This window comes from Cinclus cinclus, chromosome 20, assembly GCF_963662255.1.
Source record: "Cinclus cinclus chromosome 20, bCinCin1.1, whole genome shotgun sequence".
NCBI classification, from domain to species: Eukaryota; Metazoa; Chordata; class Aves; order Passeriformes; family Cinclidae; genus Cinclus; species Cinclus cinclus.
In genome coordinates this window covers 1457525-1478943 of record NC_085065.1, presented here as the reverse complement: position 1 = coordinate 1478943, position 21419 = coordinate 1457525, and the positions used below count along the sequence as shown (strand labels likewise).

Below are 21419 nucleotides of genomic sequence, written 5' to 3'. Positions count from 1 at the left end.
TTGATGCCGGTGGCCGGTGCTGGCCCCTGGGCGCCGCATGGATGAACTTGGGGACAGGGACACTGTCATAGGGCTGTGCTCTCCGATTCCTCCTCCTCCTCCTCCTTCTGCCGCGGGGTCAGGCTTGGCCCCGAGAGTCTCTGCGCTGCCTCGGGCGGGTCCCGGCACAGGGCGGCATCCGGGGACACGTGGAGGGAGGGGACCTCAAAACGGAGCAGACCTGCGGGAGGGCACAGTGATGGGGACGCTCACCATGTTAGTTGCCACGACCAGGGCTGTCACCACCGCCTTCTGCTCTGTGGACCCCACCCGAGCCAGGCTGGTGACGCCACCTGTCCCCACACACCGTGTCCCGTGAAGCTCTGTCCCGCCGAGCGCAGGTGACGCTGCAGTCCCCTCTCCCAGGGGACCCGCAGGGTAAGGCTGCACGTGTGAAGTGGCAGGGTGACCACAGCCACAGGCCGGCGGTGTCACCGTGTCCCTTGCTGAGAGCAGAGCAACCCCCTCATATAGAAAAAGGACCTCTGCCACTCCTGCCCAGCTTAGGAACATTGCCCAGGATGTTGCTCAGGGACATTGCTCAGGGATATTGCCCAGGATGCTGCCCAGGGATATTCCTCAGGGATATTGCCCAGGGATATTGCTCAGGGATCTTGTCCCACAGTGGGACAGGGGAGTTGCACCTAAGCCAAGGGTCATGCCAGAGTGTGATGACACGGCTGCATCCATGCCATGGTGCCCTGCCAGGCCCACATCAGTGCGTTGGCAGAGCCACACCAATTTCAGTGCCACCCAAAGGCAGGTGGCAGCCCCTGGGGACACCACGACCAGACCCTCGCTGCCACTCATACCGCCCGACCCCTCCCAGGCAGGACGGGCACGCAGAGGACAGAGCCCTGTGCCCTGCCAGATCCCGTGGAAGGGACACTGGGAGACTCCCCAAACCTCTGTGTCCTCCATGGTCCCCAGTGCCACCTGGCACTTCCAAAGCAACCCCCTGGCTGTCCCCCTCCAGCAGTGCAGGGACCCCAGGGGGACACGGCACCAAAACGTCCTGGGGACAGTTGCACTCTTCCAAGGGCATCACCACCTTCCTGAGTACACGGCCACCCTCAGAGGGATGTCGGTGCCCTCCTGGGCCAGCACCACCTCGTTGGGGCCAGTTCTACCTTGCCTGGGCTATTGTTCACCTTCCTGGGACATCACCAACTTCTAAGGGCCAGATCTGCCTTTCCAGGGACATTGTCACCATCCCGGGGAACACTGCCACTTTCCGGGGCACAGTTTTGCCTTTCAAAGGGACAGTTGCACCTCTCCGGGGGGGGGGGGGGGGGGGGGGGGGGGAGGGGAGGGTGCCACCTTCCAGGGCACAGTCCTGCCTTCTTAGGGCCATTGTCCCCGTCCTTGGAGGACTGTGCCACCCCCTGGGACCCCCTCGCCGGCCCGGTGCCGCCGGGGTTACCTGTGAGCGCGCCGTCCCCGGGGCCCGCGGTGTCCAGGCGGGGCCCCGGCTCCGGGGGCTGGGGGGGCGCGGGGGCGGCCGGGGGTGGCTGCGGCGGGGGGGGCAGCGCGGGGCGCGGCCGCGCTTTGGGGACGGCCCGGGCACGGGGGGCGGCGGCGGCGGGGGACGGCAGCAGCGGGGGCGGCGGGGGCGGCCCGGCCCCGGGAGGGGCTCCGGGGGGGCCGTACGGGGAGGGGGTGCTGGGGGGGGTCGGGGACAGGCTGGCCGGGGACGGCTGCCCACCGCCCGCCTCCCCCGCCGCCGCCCGGGGCGGAATGGGCGCCAGCTTCTTGGCCCCTGCGGGGACAGAGACAGCGACAGGGACACGTCAGGGCCGGGTCACCCCGCGGGGACCCCGCCGCCCCCTCCCCGCCCCGCTCCTACCTTTGCGCAGCGAGTGCGGGCTCTGCTCGGCCGCGGGGGCGGGCGCGGGGGGCGGCCCCGGGGACAGCTCCGGGGGCTTGAAAGTGCTGGGGCGGGCACGGGGCACGGAACGGGCAGAGTGCGGAGAGAGCAACAGGGAAAGGGAGAGAAAAAGGAAAAGAGAAAGGGAGAGAAAAGGAGGGGGAAAAAAAAAAACCTCACAAAATGGAAAAAAAATAAAAAAATAAAAAGGGGGGCAGAAGAAAGAGGGAAGGAGAAAGGAGAAAGAAGAGAAAGGAAAGAAAGAAAAAGGAAGAAAGAAAAAAAACACAAAAAAGGAAAAGGAAAGGAAAGGGAAAGGAAAAGAAAGGAAAGGAAAGGAAAGGAAAGGAAAGGAAAGGAAAGGAAAGGAAAGGAAAGGAAAGGAAAGGAAAGGAAAGGAAAGGAAAGGAAAGGAAAGGAAAGGAAAGGAAAGGAAAGGAAAGGAAAGGAAAGGAAAGGAAAGGAAAGGAAAGGAAAGGAAAGGAAAGGAAAGGAAAGGAAAGGAAAGGAAAGGAAATAGAATCGAAAACACGACAGGGAAAGGAAAAGTTTCAAGCATAAAAAGGCGACGAATAAAAAATAAAATTAAATTAAAATAAATGAAAAATAGAAATAAAATAATGAAAAGCAAAGATTAAACATTCAAAGATTTAGAAATTAAATTAAAACCAAAAAAATCGTAAGAATTAAATAATAAAGGTAAATGAAAAATTAACAAAGTAAAGAAAACTCAAGAATCGTGAAAAACATGATTTTTTAAAAAATAAAGCAAAATTAAAACCAAAAGTCAAATAAAATGAAAACGTACAAGATGAGTCATAGCAATAAAAAAAGAAAATTGAAAATAAATAGCAGAAGAAGAGAAGAGGGAGAGCCGTGAGCTCCTTCCCGCACCCAGCGCTCCGCACCCAGTGTCCCCCTCCCGCCCCCCGGGGTTCCTCAGCCCCCGCCGCTTGTGCCCCCCTCCCCCGGCCCAGGGTCCCCCCGGACACCGGACAGTGACACCCCAGCCCCCCCCGGGGCCCCGCGGTTACCTCGGGGGGCCGAGTCCTGCGGCGAGGGCGGGCGGGCGGCTGCCCCGGGGCAGGGGGGGCGCGGGGGGCAGGCAGAGCCGCGGGGCCGGGGGGGGACAGCGCCACGGGGACGGGAGGGGACAGCGCAGGGAGCAGGGGCGGGCGGGCAGCGGGGCGGGCGAGGGGAGGCTGCGGCTGCGGTCCGGCCATAGCGGCTGCGCCCAGAGCGGGCGGCGGGGCCGGGGGCTCGGGGGGTCCCCGGGGCGGGGGGCGCTGGGGCCGCCGCTGCGCCAGGCAGCCGCCGGGTCAGCCCTGCTGCAAAGGTACAGAAGCACCATAAAAACCGGCAGAAGTAACACAAAAGCGAGGGGAAATTCATACGAGAGGAGAAGCGTTGGTGGGCGCGGGGAGGGGGGGGGCGGGGGGCTGGCACGGGAGCCCTCGTGCTGCCGAACCCCCCGGTTCGTCCCGGGGCACGACCCTCCCGGGGCTGCCCCTCCCCAGGTGTGAGCACCCCGGCCCGGCTCTGCTTCCCTTTTGGGGCAGAAAAGTGGGATTTAGGCCTTCTCCTACGTGAGCTGTGGAAATGAAAGTCCCACTCAGACCCTAGGCAGGCGAAGGTCTCGGAGGGCTCTGGGCTCCCCGAGGGTTCTCTCTGCACCTTCCTGCAGCACCACCGGCCCAAATTCCACTACAGCCCAGTGACACCGGGCAAGGGGCCCTCAGGAAAATCCCTGAAGGCAGCACGGTTCTCATGGGAATGGCAGGATGGGGATGTGGTAGTGGATGTGGGGATACAGAGTATCCTCTCCCGATGCCCGCGGGACCCTGCTCCTCTCCCGGGGATGCTGAGCATCATCTCCTGCTGCCCCCGGGACTCTGCTCCTCTCCCGGGGATGCTGAGCATCATCTCCTGCTGCCCCCGGGACTCTGCTCCTCTCCCGGGGATGCTGAGCATCATCTCCTGCTGCCCCCGGGACTCTGCTCCTCTCCCGGGGATGCTGAGCATCATCTCCTGCTGCCCCCGGGACTCTGCTCCTCTCCCGGGGATGCTGAGCATCCTCTCCCGCATGTTGAGGTTGTTTCCCGCTGGCCTCTCTCGCAGGGAGGATGCCCGGCTTGGGGACACGGGGTGCCGGTGGCCTTACCTTATCCGCTCGGCTGCGGGGGGGAAGCCGAAGCTGGTGGGAGGCGGGGAAGGCGTTGCTGAAATCTCCGGTGACTGCTCGGGAATGGGCGAGTGGGGCGTGGGGGGGAGCTCGGCGGGCGGGGCCGGGGGCTGCGCGGCCGGGGGGACCGAGGTCGCCTTGCGCCCCGCTGAGGTTCCTCGGCGAGCCACCCACGAGGTGTCCATCACCCTGACGCCCATGCTGGGGACACAGAGATGGGGGTCAGCACCCGGCCGGCGGGAGGGGACTGCCAGCACCCCCTCACCACTCCTTCGGGATCACTAAAAATGCCTCTTCCACCGGGAAACTGCTGGGAGTGAAACTACAGGGCAATAGGACAGGGGTGGCAGCGTGGGATGGGTTTGTGTCACTCACCGGCCACCCCTCCCTTCCCCAAGAACCAGCAGGCAGCAGCACCCACCCAGCACTCACCCAGCACCCTCCCAGCACCCTGCAGAGGATACTGTACCTTTGGATTTTCCTAAGGCTGCATGGGCAGAAACAAACGATTATTAATGTGAAAACCCCCTAAAACTGGACAGTGCACAGGGAGAGAGGTCACAGCTGGGCAAAGGAGCTGGGAGGCCGAGGAGCTTCGAGAGTGGGGGCACAGCAGCTGAACAGGGCCCAGGCTGTGCCAGTGGCGGGACAGCTTGGGATAACTTCTGGAAATGGGGACATTTTTGGGATGGGCAGAGTCCTGGGGTGTTATCTGGAGCCCATTTGACTGTTTGAGGTCCCTGTGAGGTGTCATGGAGGGGGGACATGCACAGGCTGGGAATGGGGAACTTTCCCCTGGAGCAAATCCTGCAGACCTTGAGGACACCAGAACACCTGTCTCTGGCATGGCACAGCCCCAGTGTCACGCCATGGGCCACCCCACTCCCATCTGCAGTGCGCTGGGGACAGGTCTGGGTTCACCTGAGCACCCCCAAGAGCCTGGCATGGAAAGCAGGGGGTCCCTCCACGCTGGAACCACCCAACCTCCACTAGCTCAGTGTCAACCATCCCAAAGTGATGCTGAGCATCCTCTCCTGCTGCCTCCAGAATGCTGCTCCTATTCCGGGGAAGCTGAGCATCCTCTCCTGCTGCCCCTGGGATAGTGTCAAAGCCACCCCTCCCTCTCCCCAAGCCCAGCAGTGTCCCTACCCATCCTTCTTGTAGAACTCCAGCATCATGTTGTCAGTGGCCACGCTGAGGGGCCGCCGGGCCTGGTCGTGCTGCCGGCGCTCGCCGTGGTCCATGTCCGGTGAGGGCATGGAGCTGTAGTTGGCGTTGTGGTTCACGTGCAAGGGGCTGCCATAGTTCCCCGTCACATTGAACTCGATGTCTGGGGGACAGAGGATGTTTGGAGGGGTGGGAGTGGGGGAGGTTTGGCACTGCAGGCGTGCTCAGGGGATGCTGCAGAACCTGGGTTGGGGTCAGTGCTGTGCTGAGTGTGGCCAGAGCCCCACCTGAGCTCCAGCAAGCTGAGGAGGCTGGCAAAACCAAACCTGGGAGCCCTGAGCCTCCTCCCCAGGAGGTGCCAGGAAGCCCAGCTGTCCCCAGGGCTGAGGGCACACCCTACCTCCTGGGAAGAACCAGTCCGCATGCTGGATGAGCGGCTCGATGATGCCCACGATCTGCAGTGACAGCGTCGTCATCATCTCAGTCATATTCCTGCAGGGGAGCGGCAGCTTAGCAACCCCTGCGGGCCAGCAGGGCTCCCAGCAGGATTCCAGCAGGATTCCCAGCGGGGTTCTCAGCAGGATTTCAGCAGGATTCCAAGTAGGATTCCCAGCAGGATTCCCAGTATGGCTCCCAGCAGGATTCCAGTGGGATTTCCAGTATGGTTCCCAGCAGGATTCCAGCAGGATTCCCAGCAGGGCTCCCAGCAGGGTTCTCAGCAGAATTCCAGCAGGATTCCAAGTAGGATTCCCAGCAGGATTCCCAGTATGGCTCCCAGCAGGATTCCAGTGGGATTTCCAGTATGGTTCCCAGCAGGATTCCAGCAGGATTCCCAGCAGGGCTCCCAGCAGGGTTCTCAGCAGGATTCCAGCAGGATTCCAAGTAGGATTCCCAGCAGGATTCCCAGTATGGCTCCCAGCAGGATTCCAGTGGGATTTCCAGTATGGTTCCCAGCAGGATTCCAGCAGGATTCCCAGCAGGGCTCCCAGCAGGGTTCTCAGCAGGATTCCAAGTAGGATTCCCAGCAGGATTCCCAGTATGGCTCACAGCAGGGCTCCCAGAAGGATTCCCAGTAGGGTTCCCAGTATGGCTCCCAGTCCAGTTCCCAGCAGGATTCCCAGCAAGGCTCCCAGAAGTATTCCCAGCAGGATTCCCAGTATGGTTCCCAGCAGGATCTGCCCCTCAGCCCTCACCCAGTGCTCACCCCTCAGCTTGTGGCCACAGCAGGTTGGGCCCCAGCACGATGGCCACGTTGCTCGGGGTCATTTTGTTCATATCCTGGTACTCGGTCAGCTTGGCCAGGAATTTAATGACGTACCTGGAAAGATCCCAAATGGGTCAGTGCATGGGTCACATCCTCTGTGTCCCCTGCCCGTGTCCTGTGGCCCCAGGCTCACCTGATGTTGTTGTAGTTGGCTTTGGGCAGCTTCTCACAGGCATTCCAGAGAGCCTGCAGCCGTTTCTCCTGTTCTGGGATGCTAGAGGGAGGTGGTAGAGGGCATCATCCCCCATTCCTATCCTGCCCTGGGGCTGTGGACCCTGCCAGCTTCACCCTTAGGGACCCTGTGAGACCCTCAGGTTCCTACCAACATTATGGAAGCAAATTAATCCCCAAAAACCTGTCACAAGGAGAGGGGAACCCTTTGAATGCTGGGTCACCACTCCACAGCTCTCAGAGCCCAGAGGAAACATCCCAAATGCTGTGAACTGTGCCAGAAAAAACCCAAATCATCCATGGGTACCCAGGCTGTCGCCACCCATGCCAGGAGGAATGGGGGGATGTCCCAGACTCACTTGGAGGCTTGGATCCACTCCTCGTACAGCTCGAACGTCATGAGGGGCTCAGGCAGCTCCCGCAGGTAGGACTTGAGGGCTCCTGTGGCACACAGGGGACACAGGGGTTGGCACTGCAGGTGGCATTGGCTGTTGGGCACCAAGTGGTTTTGATCCTTGGCACTTGGACTCACATCCCCCCCATCCTTCCCACCCACTGCACCCCAGAGCATCCACTGGTCTTCCCAACTTGGAGCAGCCTGCGGCACCCCCAGCGCCCACCTTGCCACCCTCCAGTTCCTGCCAGCACCTTCCCAGTTCCCTCCCCCAGGTGTTTTCCCAGGTCTCTATCATTCATTTTTGCCCGGGACATTCCCAGCTCCCTGTGCTGGGAGCAGGTTCCCATTGGGAAGCCAGGGTTCAATCCCGTGCCTGCCAGAGCTCCCATTCCCAGAGGGGAGCACAAGGCACAGACACCCAGCCAGTGCTCCATGTAGCCCCATGGGTTCAGATCTTTGCTTGGGGAGGGGATTCTCCCCAGAAGAGGTGAGAGAAGATGGTGAGTTTGATGTTCATGTGAATCTTCCTGACTACTCCCTGCTCCTGCAGAGATCCCCAATCAGTGCTACCCTCATTAGTGCCAGCCTCATTAGTGTGACTGGATGATGGTTGTATCCTGTTTTCTTCATCTCCAGCCTGGCCTGGTCCCTCTGGATGGCAGCACCTCTCTGGGGCAGCCACTGTTCCCAGGCTGTGTCACCTGCCTGCTCACTGATGGGACATCCTACCCCGTCAGCCAGGCCATTAATTCATGACAAAACTTAATTGAACAAAATCAGACACAGCATCAACCGCCGGGCTGCACCACTGGTTCCTGGCCTCCAGCTGGACTTGGTACCACTGATCCCCCTCAGGGTGCCCTTGGGGGGTGCCTGGAGGGGACACCCCAGCCTGAGGAGCCCCACCTGCGATGGCATGGGGGTCAGCTGAGTACTCCTGCACGTCCACCACACAACAGTCCAGGGCAGCCTTGAGCTTCTTCAGCTTGGAAGCTGAGGGAGCCACTCGGAAGAGACCCTGGGAAGAGGAACAGAGAGTGTTGGACAAGGCTTGGGGCTGGGATGTCCCTGGAGCCCCCCAAATCCTCACCCTGGCTCTGGGCACACCCGTGGCCTCTTCTGTCATGCCCAGCAAGGGTGGGATATAGGACCGACCTCCTCCTGCATCCCCCATCCCAACAGGGACCCACCCACCTCCTCCTGCATCCCACATTCCAGCAGCATGGTCACGCAGGCCTCCACCGGGAAGGCGATCTCCCGCCCGCTGACAGCCAGGTGCTCCTCCAGGGGCTTCCCAAAGGAGGGCTTCTCCATCCACGCTTCTGTGATGGGCAAAGGGGGCAGAGGAGAGGGAGGGTGGTGCCAAATCCAGCAGCCCCTCCCCAGATGTCCCTTGGGTCACACTTTTGGCAGCAAAATACTCTGTATGGGTGTTGTTAGAAGAACGGGACCCTGCACCTCTCATCTGGGCAGCTTGGGAAGTGCTTTTGAAAGGTGCGATCGAAACAAAATGTTTTCCAGCCATCAGGGGATTTCAAAGGAACTGAATAACATTTTCCACAGGGGTTACAACAGGCGGGAGTGGGACAGCCCTGGGGACACTCACCCTGCTGGGCTTTGATCTGTGGAAGGAAATTCTGCAGGAGTGCCAGGGATTTGCGATGGTACTCAGCCTGTACCTCGATCAGCTGCGGGGACACGGCGCAGAGGTCACAGCGCTGCCGGGCACGGGGGCGGCCCTGGGGGTGGGTGGCACTTACAGTTTGAAAATAGTTTGCATAGTCGACTTCTTTGGCCACAAAATTGTACATGTCAGCCGAGAGCTGGTCCTGTGGGGGGCAGAGGATCCATCACCGTCCCTCCCCTGCCACCCTGGTGCTACCAGCATGGCCTTTCCTTTCCACCAGGAGGGAGCAGCTTGGTCCCAGCGGGAGCCAGAGTGCCACAGGGTTAAGGTTAGGATGTCAGGAGAGGTTCAGGAGCCTCCCTCACTGCAGTCTGAGCAGGGTCCAGGTCCCCCCAAAGTGCACAAAGAAGGGATATTGGACTCCTTCTTATCCCATGGAAAAGGGGTGAAAGTCCCTTGAAAATGACAGAAATAAACCCAGCACAGAGAATGTGGGAAATGTCTGTAACAGTGCTAGGGCTGTACTCAGTGCTGAGCCCTGCCTGGATAGGTTCCCAGGGAAGGGGAGCCCCTCCAGCTCTGTGGGATGTGGAGAAGGAGGACAGAGCAACTGGGGACGTCCTGCTGTGGGGAGCATCCACAGCCGCTGCACCGCATTTGGGAACCAGCCAGAGCAGGGGCCAGCACAAGTGGGGTGGGTAGAAAGGTGCAGAGCGGGTAAGAGGAGAGGCTGCAGCTTTCCCCAGAGTCTGGGAGCCCACAGACCCCCCCTCAGGCACGAGGAGCCCCCGGTACCCTGCAGATCTCCACTCTGTTGGCCGCCTCCTCCATCTCCTCCCTGAGAGCGTCGGCTTTGGCCCCCGAAGGCTGCAGGTTGCTGGCCAGACCCGAGGACTTCACCGACTGCTGCCACCTGCGGGAGGGACAGGGGCCAGTCAGAGCAGTGACCACATCCCAGAGGCCCTGCAGGGCCACCACGGTCCCCAGGGCTGAGCAGCATGGAGATGATCCCGGTGCAGCTGGGATTCAGCGCCCACTGCCAGCCCCATTCCCACAACACTGCACACAGCGGGCTCCCGGGAAGGAATCCTTTTCAGCAGGGTAAGGAGCCACACCCAGGTGGGAAGAGAGAGCAAGGGGATGGGAGAACCTGGGCATGACGCTGGGGACTGTGGACACCTCTCCCAGCACATGCTGGAGTGGGGGTTTGGACAATTCAGTGGTGTCATGGGACAATCCTGAGTCATTCCAACTCCCCTGAGTGCCACTGCAGGGACAGGAGCACCCAGCTCTTCGCATCAGAACCCACCAAGACAGGGGAATAAGTACAAAATAACCCTTTCTGCCAGAAAAAAAAAATACACTTTTGCTGCAGAGGGCAGGCAAGAAAAGGAATCTACAGATCCTGCAGACAGGAGCAGAAATTGTGGCTCATTGTAGATCTTGACTCAATGCCCGCAGAGACACACCCAGGACCTGTCCCAAGGGAACTGTGGTGCCAGGGGCCCAGGAGGTGCTCTCCTGGGAGCTACCCATGGCTTGGGAATGTTTATTTCTTATAAAGCACTTGAAGGCACTTCCTACCTCGTCCTGGAGGAGTCCATGTCCAGCACGAGCTTTGCCAAGTGCTTCCTCTGCTTTTGGATATTTGGGATTTCCACCTGCAGCAACACACGGAACAGGAGGAGGTGAACAGCCCTGGAGGGGTGTCCAGGGCCGGGTCACACACTGGGGTTTTGGGCTGGGGCAAGCTGGGTGGGTACGGATGCTGCTCCTTCCTTTAACATCCTCAGTGCGATTGCCCAGCTGATCCCTCCTGTGTGTCCCATCCAGAATGTGCCACGCCTCGACAGCTCCAGAACGCGAGAGGAGCAGCCTTGGGGGATCAGAACTGCCTGGGGAGCTGGATGAGGGCAGCAAAAGGGCTCTGGGAGCTGGCAGGGCACCCAGGCACCCCCAGCTCACCTCAGCCAGCACAAAGAGTGGCTCGATGACGTCCCTCTCCACCTGCAGCTCGAAGTGGATCAGCTCCTGCGCCAGCTTGTCCTCGGCCTCCCCGCACAGCCGCAGCATCTTCCTGCAGGGACAGGCTGGGGCTGGGGACAGGGGGCCTGTCCTGCAGCCAGCACGGGGACAGGGGCGCCCAGCACCCCCAGGGCTCCAGGAGTGGCACAGGGCAGCCCCTCCTTGGCAGATGGTGGAGGGAGTGCAGCAGCCAGGGGACTGTGGGCACCCAGGGCGTTAGGAAAGCTCATTCCTTTAGTATTGCACTTATAATAATAATTAAAATATTATATAATTATATTATAATATATTATTAGCTATATAATTATGGTATATATTAGTATTATATTATGTATTAGTATTATTATTAGGCCAGTCTTTAAATTTTATTGTAAGGAAATTGTATGGGCTTTAAATATATATATAATAAATAATATTTAAATATAGAAACATATGTAACTATATAAATTATAATACATAAATATATAAAATGTACAAATACAAATATATTAATAAGGATAAATCACATAGAAGTACAGTAATAGTAATAGCAATAAAACTAGTAATAAATATAAACATATAACATAGATAAAAATTGATACAAAAATAAAGATGCATGTGTATATATGCAGATTACATTGTATGATCATAGGACCCCAGCCCATGCAAGGAGGAAAATAATTAAGTACCAAGATTCCCCCAGCCCTTCCAACACAGCAGTGAATCCCCTGTTACCTGGCACTGGAGACAAGGAACAGCAGCACACTCCCAGCAAATTCCCAGCACATTCCCAGCACCATTCCAGCACACTCCCAGCACATTCCCAGCACATTCCCAGCAACATTTCCAGCACCATTCCCAGCACACTCCCAGCACCATTCCCAGCACCATTCCCAGCACCATTCCCAGCACACTCCCAGCACCATTCCCAGCACCATTCCCAGCACACTCCCATCACCATTCCCAGCACCATTCCCAGCACACTCCCATCACCATTCCCAGCACCATTCCCAGCAGCATTCCCAGCACCATTTCCAGCACCATTCCCAGCAGCATTCCCAGCACACTCCCAGCACCATTCCCAGCACACTCCCATCACTATTCCCAGCACCATTCCCAGCACACTCCCAGAGCATTCCCAGCACATTCCCAGCAGCATTCCCAGCACCATTCCCAGCACCATTCCCAGCACACTCCCATCACCATTCCCAGCACACTCCCATCACCATTCCCAGCACCATTCCCAGCACACTCCCATCACCATTCCCAGCACCATTCCCAGCACCATTCCCAGCACATTCCCAGCACCATTTCCAGCACCATTCCCAGCATATTCCCAGCACACTCCCAGAGCATTCCCAGCAGCATTCCCAGCACATTCCCAGCAACATTCCCAGCACACTCCCATCACCATTCCCAGCAACATTCCCAGCACCATTCCCGTCACCATTCCCAGCATATTCCCAGCACACTCCCAGCACCATTCCCAGCACACTCCCAGCACACTCCCAGAGCATTCCCAGCACCATTTATAGCACCATTCCCAGCACATTCCCAGCACCATTTATAGCACCATTCCCAGCACCATTCCCATCACCATTGCCAGCACATTCCCAGCACCCTTCCCAACAAATTCCCAGCACATTCCCTGCACATTCTCAACACCATTCCCAGAGCATTCCCAGCACATTCCCAGCACCATTCCCAGCACTCTTCCAGCCCTCTGCACCCTCAGCAGTGCGGGACCTCAGGGCAGCCCCAGCCCCCTACCCCAGCAGGGAGTCATCCCCCAGCACGGCCGATCCCTCCATCAGACACTGCGCCAGTGTTGTCAGTGGCAGCTTCTTCTGCAAAGAGAGGGATTGCGTTCCCACCCAGATCCCTGGATCCCCCAGATCCCTGGATCCCAGAGCCCCCAGCCCTGCTGTCCTCACCGAGCGCTTGTCAGCGTCCAGGCCCTGCTGGCCCTGCAGACAGGCTGTCAGCTTCTTGTGGGTGCTGTGGGACACCTGCTTCACCAGCTCCAGCCGCTTCTCCACCTGCAGGAGCGATGGAGCCCATCACTGGAGTATCCCATCACTAGAGTATCCCATCCACCAGGGATCCCATCCACCAGGGATCCCATCTCCCAGGGATCCCATCCCCCAGGAATCCCATCACTGGAGTATCCCATCACTGCAGGATCACCGGCTCCCATGGATCCCAGCCCCTGGGATCACCAGGATGCTGTGGCACCACCAAGGAGCTGCTGATGGATGCAGCCCCTACGGGAGGTGCCCAGGTCCCCATGGACACTCTGGGATGGCTCCGAGGGAACCTCACCTGCAGCAGATCTTCACTCAACACTTCAGTCTTCTCGGCTCTGCAAGACAAGAGAGGACAGGAACCACTGGTGAAGGGTCTGGGACATGCAGCAGGCCCCTGCACACCATGGACCCTGGGATGTGCTTTTCCATCAGGAGGCAGGGTGGGATTTAAGAATATCTGCTCCCACCAGCCATCACCTTATCTCCTAGAGAAGGAACAGATCGAGCATCTCCATGGCTCACTGCCAGGTACCACACCAATCCAGGACCTGCCCCTCATCTCTCCCTTATTTTGCCATTATTCCCAGGAAAATAGGGACGTGAGATTCCCAGAAAGAAGCGGGCAGTGCTTGAAGAAAGGCTCTGTGTCCGCACAGGAATGGGCTGGGCCTCCTCACATAGGAGCAGCCATGGGATGCGAGGTGGCAGCTGCTGCCTGAGGACTCATCAGAGCCCTTCCCACTGCTCACTGGAGACAGATTTGTGCCTCCAGAGCTCGTGGCAGCTACTGCCTTCCCGAGGGAGGAGCGCTGGAATGCAGGAGATACAAACCCACCATCACTGGCCCGTGGACCTGCAGCAGGCAGAGCCCAGGGCCTCTGTACCACAGCTGATCAGGCTCATTTAAACCATCACATCCAGTCCATTTATTCCTTTTCCCAGGGTTTTTAACAACTTCAGTGCATCTTCTCACTTGGAAAAACAAGCTCTGTCAATTTGAGCTGGGGCAGAGCTGTGATTCAGCCAATCGGTCTCTAAAGATTTATCAGGGGACAGCAAGAGCTTGGTGCTGTCATCCTGAAAACAGCACCTTTATTTCCTGAGCCTGGTCTCTTCCTGCCATCCAAGCCGGATTCTCAGCTTGGAGAGAGGGAGGGAAGTGTTGGACCAGAAGAAATAAGGAGCAAACAAAGGGAAAGGTTCAGACAGCAAGCACGGCACAGGAGCAGCTCATGCACAAGTACATCTCATCCTAAGCCTTCCAGAAAGTGCAAATCACAAAATCATGGGATGCTTTGAGTGGGAAGGGACCTTAGAGCCCATCCAGTGTCATTCCTGCCATGGCAGGGACACCTTCCACTGTCCCAGGCTGCTCCAAGCCCCAGTGTCCAGCCTGGCCCTGGGCACTGCCAGGGATCCAGGGGCAGCCACAGCTGCTTTGGGCACCCTGTGCCAGGGCCTCCCCAAACCAACCGCATTAAATCTGCTTTGGGCACAAAAGATGTCCCAGCACTTGATTTAAGGTGGTTTAAAAATACCTTTTAAAGAATTAAATAAAACAAACACAGTTTATTTTAATTTTTAAAATCAGTTATTGAAACGAACAAATTAGAACCTCTCCAAGGAGCAATGCCCACCTGGGAGAAAGAGCTGAGCAGTTTCTTGTCCTCCTCTGGGAATCACCCTCACTCTCATTTAGACGAGATTGGAGGTGACACAGAATTAGCACAAACAGGGAGAAAAGCAGCAAATATCCACGGGCACAGCCACAAGGTCTGTCCCAGCTCAGGATATTTTTAGCATCCCGAAGGAGTGGGAGGTGGCAGGGAGTGAGGCACCACTGGCACATCACTGCTGCTCACTCCCCAGGAATCACTTCCTCACTTGAGTAGAAAAAGGGATATTTTTCCTGTGTTTTCTCCTCTCCCACCCAGGAGGTGGGTGGGATTTGCACTACCCAAGTCCCATGGGCAGGTCTCTCTCCCAGCAGCCACAGCCTCTGAAGTATGTTTGAGAAGCAGAAAACAACATTTCAAAGAGAATAACAAAAATCTGGCCTTGATCTGTTTTAAAGCACATCCTCAATGTGAGAAACCCCCGTGGTTTCACTGGAGAGCATCTCCCTGTGCCAGCCCTGCACATCCTGAGATGCTCCAGTGGGCTGGGGAGCCTGCCAGGGAGGAATTCAGCTTTTAAAGGGGGAACAACCAGGCTGCAGCATTTTATGGATTGGGATAAGGAAGGGGGCTGCTCCAATCAATCCCACTTAAGGATGGGTGATGGTGCCTGTGCCTTCCAATAGACGAGTGCAGGGACTCCCCAGTTTCCCTGTCTGGTCCCTAATTCCTCAAAACTTCATTCTGTACGAGTTACATGCATCCTGAAGGAGCATCCCTTGGAGAGGCAGCCAGCATCCCCAGCTCCCAGTGTTTTTCCTCTTTCCTTTTGGGAAATAAAATCCTGCTCCTTCCCCTCCAGATTCCCACTCTGAGCTGTTTTCCCCAGCACAAACCCAGGCCCTGCTCAGGCAGCAGCCAGACTCTGTCCCTGCAGGCAGCTGGGGAAAAGGGACAATGACCATGGACAGCTAAAGCCAATGAGTGAGGTTGCAGCCATGGTGTGCTCAAGTTTTGCTGCTGCACAGGTTCACTGCTGCCAGCAAAAATCAACACCAATCAAGCAAATTATGTTGATTCCTAAATAAATACATGAGTTTCCAAGGCCTTGACCATGGGAGGTGCAGCAGAGACGGTGCTTCCCTGGAGCATCTCCTGGTGCCAGCTACCTCTGCCTGGCTGGACCATCCATCACTGTCCCCTGCCAGTGTCCCCCTCTGGTGCTCTGGCTATCCACGACAGGGAGCTGCCAGCTTTGGATTTGGCCCTGAGCCTGCAAAACTCGAGCGCTGAAAGAATTTCATGGTGATTTGTCTCTGAATGGGAAAGCATCATGCCCGGTGTGGGGACAGCAGGAGCAGGGATGAATCTCCAGAGGCAGAGCATGTCCACAGTGCCCCACAAAGCCCCTGACCTCCATCTCCTGCCCAAACACTCCTTTGACCCCAGCCCCAGCCACCCGTCGCTGCAGCCTATCCATAAATATTTAATCACTATTTAATTACCAACGCTGATTTCCTGATTTCTCCTTACTTCAGCCTTAAAATAGCTCCACTACAGGGGAGGGAGGCACAAACACCAAGCCAAGGCCGTCCCGTGCCGGCAGCACTGATTCCCAAGGGTGGGTCTGTCCCACATCCCACACGGACACAGGGACAGTGCCCGGCTCCATCCCGGTCCTGCCGCATCTCCCTCTGGTGCCCGGGAGAAAGTTCCAGGGGCTCGAGCCCCCGGAGTGCAGAGGGGAGGTTGGGGAGTGAGGTTCACCCACAGCCCCTAGGTAAAGCACTGGGCACCCTCTGGTTTGCCAGAGGGGGCAGAAAGCCCCCCAGCGTCACCCGCAGCTCCAGAAGCGCTGCGCTCCGTGGTCCAGGCTGGATTCTGATCCGAGGCCGCGCCGTCCCCACCTTCTGCTGCCACCGGAGCTCTCCCGGCCACCGCCTCCCTGGGAACACAGATCCCGGCAGCTCAAACCCGGCACCCGCCGAGCCCCAGCGGAGCCGCGGCTTTTTCCCCGTGCCTTTTTAGCAGGCAAGAAATAAAACAGCAGACATTGATACCCTCAAAACGCTGCTCGGCTTCCCCGGAAAACGACTCCGACTGCAACATCCAGCGCGACGTGGGGACGCGGCCCCGCCGCTGCCTCCTCCGGAGCGTCCCCGTTGTGTCCTGCCCGCGGGTGACACGGAGCGACAGCCCGGGTGCCACAGCTGCGCTCAGGAGAGCGGTGCCCACCCACGGGCCCAGGGCCGGCGCTCTGCCCGCGGCAGCCGAGCCGGGCTGGAGCAGCAGGAGGAACGGGCTGGCAGGGCTGGAGCAGCTCCCCTCCATCCTGCCCACCGCTGGGGAAACCGAACGAAGCAAAGCAAAATGGGGGACGGAGTCTGCACGGCAGAAAAGCCTCTTGCGCTCATCTCCTCTCGCCTCATCTCCTGCCGCCTTCCCGGCGGCGCGCCCTGTGCTGGCGTCCCTTGGACGCGGGATGCTTGGGGCCCTCTGCTTCTGGCGCTTCCCTCCCCGGGGTCGCATCCCGACCACGCTTCCAGCCCGATTTAGAAGCCGAGCAGAAGCCCCTGCAGAGCGCAGAGCCCTGAGGCTGCTGGAGCAGGGACAAAACCCTCAGCCCGCTCCATGAATATTCCAGGTTGTCAGCGCTGCCTCTTTGCGAGGAGGATAAAAATATCCCCGGGGCTGCCAGGATCTGCCGGCTCCAGAGCCGAAATCCCGGGGGGTTCTGCTGACAGCGAGTCACCGGCACCCCGAAGTGTAAATGGGGAACGCAGCTATTTACAGGGTGTTGTTCCCTCCCACAAATCCCAGTGGGAAAATCCCAGGCGGTGCTTTTATTTCCCTCTGCCCTTATTCTGCGCAAACAGAAGAAAATGCCCTTATTCCTTGCTGGATATTCCTGCAGCACCAGGAATAAAGCCTTTGTCTGGATGTGCAGCCATCCTGGAGCTTGGAAAAGCATCTCCCTGAGAGCCACCGAGGTGGCATCCAGCCCCAAATGCTACCACTGTCCCCAGGATGGGGGACACAGGGTGGGATGTTCAGAAAGGTCGAGGAGGAAAAATCCAACCCCTCCGAGCTTCTGCCACCATTCCCGGTGTCTTCCATTCCCTCTGTGCTGCTGGGGAACCCAACGTGTCACTCTGCAGTGGCTGCAAGTGCCTGATTTAATGCCCATGGGAAAAAATCCCTCTGGAGACGATTCTGGGAAATTCCCAGGGCCGCTGGAATGACTGAGGTGACACCAGATGCCATTGTCCCACTGGACAATTCTCCCCTGGAGCCAGGGCAGGACCTCCCAATGGGATGGACAAACACAAATAAAGAAAAAAGCACTTTGCAGGAAACCTCCTCAGAATGCTCTACAGCCATCTCCTTGGTTTCTCTTCCCCTTTTCCACCCCACAGAGATAAATATTCTTGCCCCTTACAGACTGGCACAGGAACTCTTCCCAAGGTTGGGTACCAACCATGGGGCTGAGCATCCCCAGTTCTTTCTGTCAAGTGAAATGACCAAAAACAAAAAAAAGAAAATAAATAAGTACATAAATACAAAACAAAACAAACCCTCTGCTCAAGGCCCAGCAGAGGTTCCAATCTCCCACTCCAGCTTCTGTGGGAGCTGCTGCTCTCGCCAGTAGGAACAGGGGCTCCGTGCTGGCTCCCAGCATCCAAGTGGAACTAGGAAGGTCCTGGTGGTGGCACCTGGGACACAGAGCTCCAGACCAGATTTGGAAAGGACACAGTCACTTGGTCACCTGACCCTGGCCCTAACCCTGATCTTGATCCTACCCTGACCCAATAATTCCGTGGTTCTGTTCCTTATCCTGAACTGATCCCAGCCTTAACCTTGACCTTGACCCTAAGCCTTACTTTAACCCTAAATACAACCCAACCCTGGCCCTAACCCTGACCTTGAGCCTGACCCAAGCCCTGAGTCTCCTGTCCCTCAGTCCCTCTGTGTGACCTCCTCTCAGGGACAAAGGGCTGCTCCCAGCTGCCCCCTCTGGCTCCTGCTGACCCATGGAGAGGGGTTTCCCTTCAGTCCCCTCTCTCCTTTCCTATTTTATGGAAAGTGCACCACCTAAAGCAGGAAAAGGCACCAGGGGCTGGGACACATCTCTGCACACCCCTGAGGGTGGCTGGGCAGATGTCCCTGCTGTCTCCACAGTCCTGGAATGAAGCAATGCCCCCAGGAGACAACCCTTATGTGAGCACAGCCCTCAGCCTGGAACATGATCCATCCTGGTGATTCCCATTCCCAGACTCAGGGCACTGGCACTGCAGGGGGACCCCACTGGGGTTTGGTGACGAGGAGGAGGGGACACCCCTCAGAGCTCTAAAGGTTGTGATGCTTGTCCCCCAGTGAGCCTCTTGCAGGGAGACAAAACCAGGATTCTACTCTTATTCCTTATTTCCATTTATTATTCCTTATTTCCATTAATTATTCCCCAGTTCCATTAATCATCCCTCATTTCTATGTATTATTCCACATTTCCATGTATTATTTCCCACTTCCTTTTGTTTTTCCCTATTTCCATCTATTATTCCTTATTTCCATCTATGATTCCCTGTTTTCATCTATTATTCCTTAATCCTGTCTATTATTCCTGATTCCTGGTTGTCTGGGAAGGCCTACTCAGGACTCCACAGTGGAAGAGGGATAAACACATTGAGGTGGGGACCAGCAGAGCTGGGATGAGAGCGAGGATGCTCAGCAAGCTCCAGCCAAGCCCTGAGGATGGTCCAGGTGTCCCATCCCAGGGAATAGGGGCTGCATCTCTCCGCTGGCCCAGGGTACGTCCAGAGCCTCCCAGCTTCCAAGCACATTCCCTAAGAGGATTATTAGGGGTTTATCCAAGCCCCCGGCCCCATTCCCGGCGCTGCAGGAGGGCACAGTGGGGTGCTCCAGCGGGATGTGGGAAGGAGTATGCTCCTGGCCCTGTCAGAGGCACCCTTCTGGAGCCAGGGATGGGAGCAGTGCCCAGCTCACATCTCCCACCTGTGCGGGGGACCTGGGGACGCTCGCCCGTGCCGTCCCAATCCCAGAGGGTGGGAATGTATCCAACTGTCTCAGAGGGTCCGGAGAGGGAACCTGGCTCGGTGCAAATGCCACGGGAAAATCCCACCTTCTGTCCCTGGGACAGCCTCCCCCTGCCACTCCCCCACGGGAGGCACTGCCGGGCTCCCGGCACTCCCACACCACATTCCCACAGCACGATCCCAGTGCCACCTTCCCTGTGCCACGACCCCACAGCACGCTCCTGGCACCACACACTCACCCCATGCTCCCGCTCCGCATTCCCACACCACCGCCGTGCGGGATTCCCATCCCAGAGCCCTGGAGCTCCCAAGCCACGTTCCCTCCCCACGCTCCCGTACCTGCCCAGCATTCCCGCAGCCCGCTCCGGGCCGTGGGGCAGCACCCCCAGCCTGGCCAGGGAGCCCGAGCCAGTAGGACGCACCCCCGGTGCCACCATGGGGGACACGGGGTGTGCCAGCAGGAGCCCTGGGGATGCCGAGGGGATGCGGAGCCGCCGCTCCAGCTGTGAGTGCCCCAGTGCCTCGACGGGAAGGGAAAATAAATAAATCCTCTTCCCGCCGCTCCCCCCCCCCCCCCCCCCCTCACCCCGGCTGCAAAATCTCCAGGAATTACACAACAGCCACCATCAGACCCAGGCCTGGCCGTGCACCGGCATACACGGCATTCCCGTGGGCATTCCTGTGGGCACAGCTCTGGCTCCAGAGCCCTAGAATGCCCCTGGATCCATGGCCAGCAGGGCCGCCCAGGGGTGCTGGGGGTCAGAGCACTGGGGCACACCACATTATCAAGGCCCGGGGGGGCCGGGAGTGTCCCTGCAGCCCTGGGACAGAGGGGACGGGAAGGACAGGGGGACAGGCAGGGAGCAGTAGGTAAAGAGGGCAGGGTGCGAGGCAGGGCAGGAGTAGCGGGACAGGCAGGGGTTAACTGGCAGGGGAACAGGCAGGGAATGGGAAAGAAGGACCTAAGGGGTGGGTACGGGGGCAGTGGGGCAGGCAGAGAACAGGGAATGGGGCAGAGACAGGTGCAGGGAGAGGAACACGGTGAGGACAGAGGGTGTCAGGACTCAGGCAGGGAGCAGGAAGGCTGTGGGGTAGGCAGGGAGCAGGCGGGGAGTGGGATTAGGGCTAGTGGAGCAAGCAGGCACAGAGCAGGAACAGTGGGGCAGGTCGGAGATGGCAGTGGCACAGGTACAGCATCAGGGCACTGGAACAGGAAGGGAGGAGGGGCGGAGGGGCAGGCAGGGAGAGGGCAGGGAGGGGGCAGAGTGTGAGATGAGGGCAGTGAGGTTGCCAGAGTGCCAGAGGAGCAGTGGGGCAGGCAGGGAGGGGGCGGAATAAGGGCAGTGGGCAGGCAGGGCAAGGGTAGGGGGCAGAATCAGGACAGTGGGGCAGGCAGGACACACGCGATTGGGACGGTGGGGCTGGCAGGGAGCGGGCAGGGACCTGGGAACGGGCAGGTGCAGGTGCGGCGGAGCAGGAGGGAGCCGGCAGGGTGTGGGATGGGAGCTGTGGGCAAGGCTGGGCTGGGCAGGGTCCGTCCCCATCCCATCCCATCCCATCCCATCCCATCCCATCCCATCCCATCCCATCCCATCCCATCCCATCCCATCCCATCCCATCCCATCCCATCCCATCCCATCCCATCCCATCCCTACCTGCCCACGGTCTGGTTGGCGAGCTGACGCATGCGGTTGAATTGCTTCTTCATGGTGGCGGCGCTGCGGGCGGTGCGGGCGGGCAGCGGGGCCGGGGGTCGCGGGCCGCCCCTCCCGCATCCCCGCCCGGCGCCGAGCCGGGCCGGGCCGAGCCGAGCCGAGCCGGGCCGGGCCGAGCGGGCCCCGCCGCCCCTGCGCCTCTCCGCGCCTCCGCCTGCGCTCCGCGCCCCCCGCGCCGCCCCGCACCGCCCCCGGCCGCGGCGGCCATGGGAAATGTAGTCCGGGGCCGCCCGCCCAGGCGGGCTCTTCGGGCAGGGGGTGGGTCTTGGAGCGAGCCTGGAGCCGGGCATCC

The 21419-nt window shown here is 58.7% G+C and overlaps 1 protein-coding gene across 1 annotated transcript; it reads right to left on the bottom strand.

Annotated features, from left to right (window-relative positions):
- Nucleotides 1–65: 65 nt before the first annotated feature.
- ARHGAP44 (Rho GTPase activating protein 44) lies at nt 66–21120 on the bottom strand. The gene is made up of 21 exons (XM_062506062.1): nt 21068–21120; nt 13041–13080; nt 12653–12757; nt 12489–12565; nt 10680–10791; nt 10299–10375; nt 9510–9627; nt 8848–8916; nt 8694–8775; nt 8282–8409; nt 7994–8105; nt 7050–7131; nt 6653–6733; nt 6460–6573; nt 5656–5747; nt 5238–5418; nt 4558–4575; nt 4068–4289; nt 1886–1971; nt 1463–1798; nt 66–220 (listed from the first exon to the last, which is right to left on the bottom strand). The coding sequence occupies exons 1-21, from the start codon at nt 21118–21120 to the stop codon at nt 66–68; spliced, it is 2340 nt and encodes a 779-aa protein (XP_062362046.1).
- Nucleotides 21121–21419: the final 299 nt, after the last annotated feature.

Coding starts and splice junctions, on each gene's coding strand:
- ARHGAP44 (XM_062506062.1), bottom strand. CDS start 21,120: ATGAAGAAGCAATTCAACCGCATGCGTCAGCTCGCCAACCAGACCGTG. Junction 9,628..10,298: donor ATGGACTCCTCCAGGACGAG/GTAGGAAGTGCC, acceptor TCCCTCCCGCAG/GTGGCAGCAGTCGGTGAAGT. Junction 5,419..5,655: donor GGACTGGTTCTTCCCAGGAG/GTAGGGTGTGCC, acceptor TCTGTCCCCCAG/ACATCGAGTTCAATGTGACG.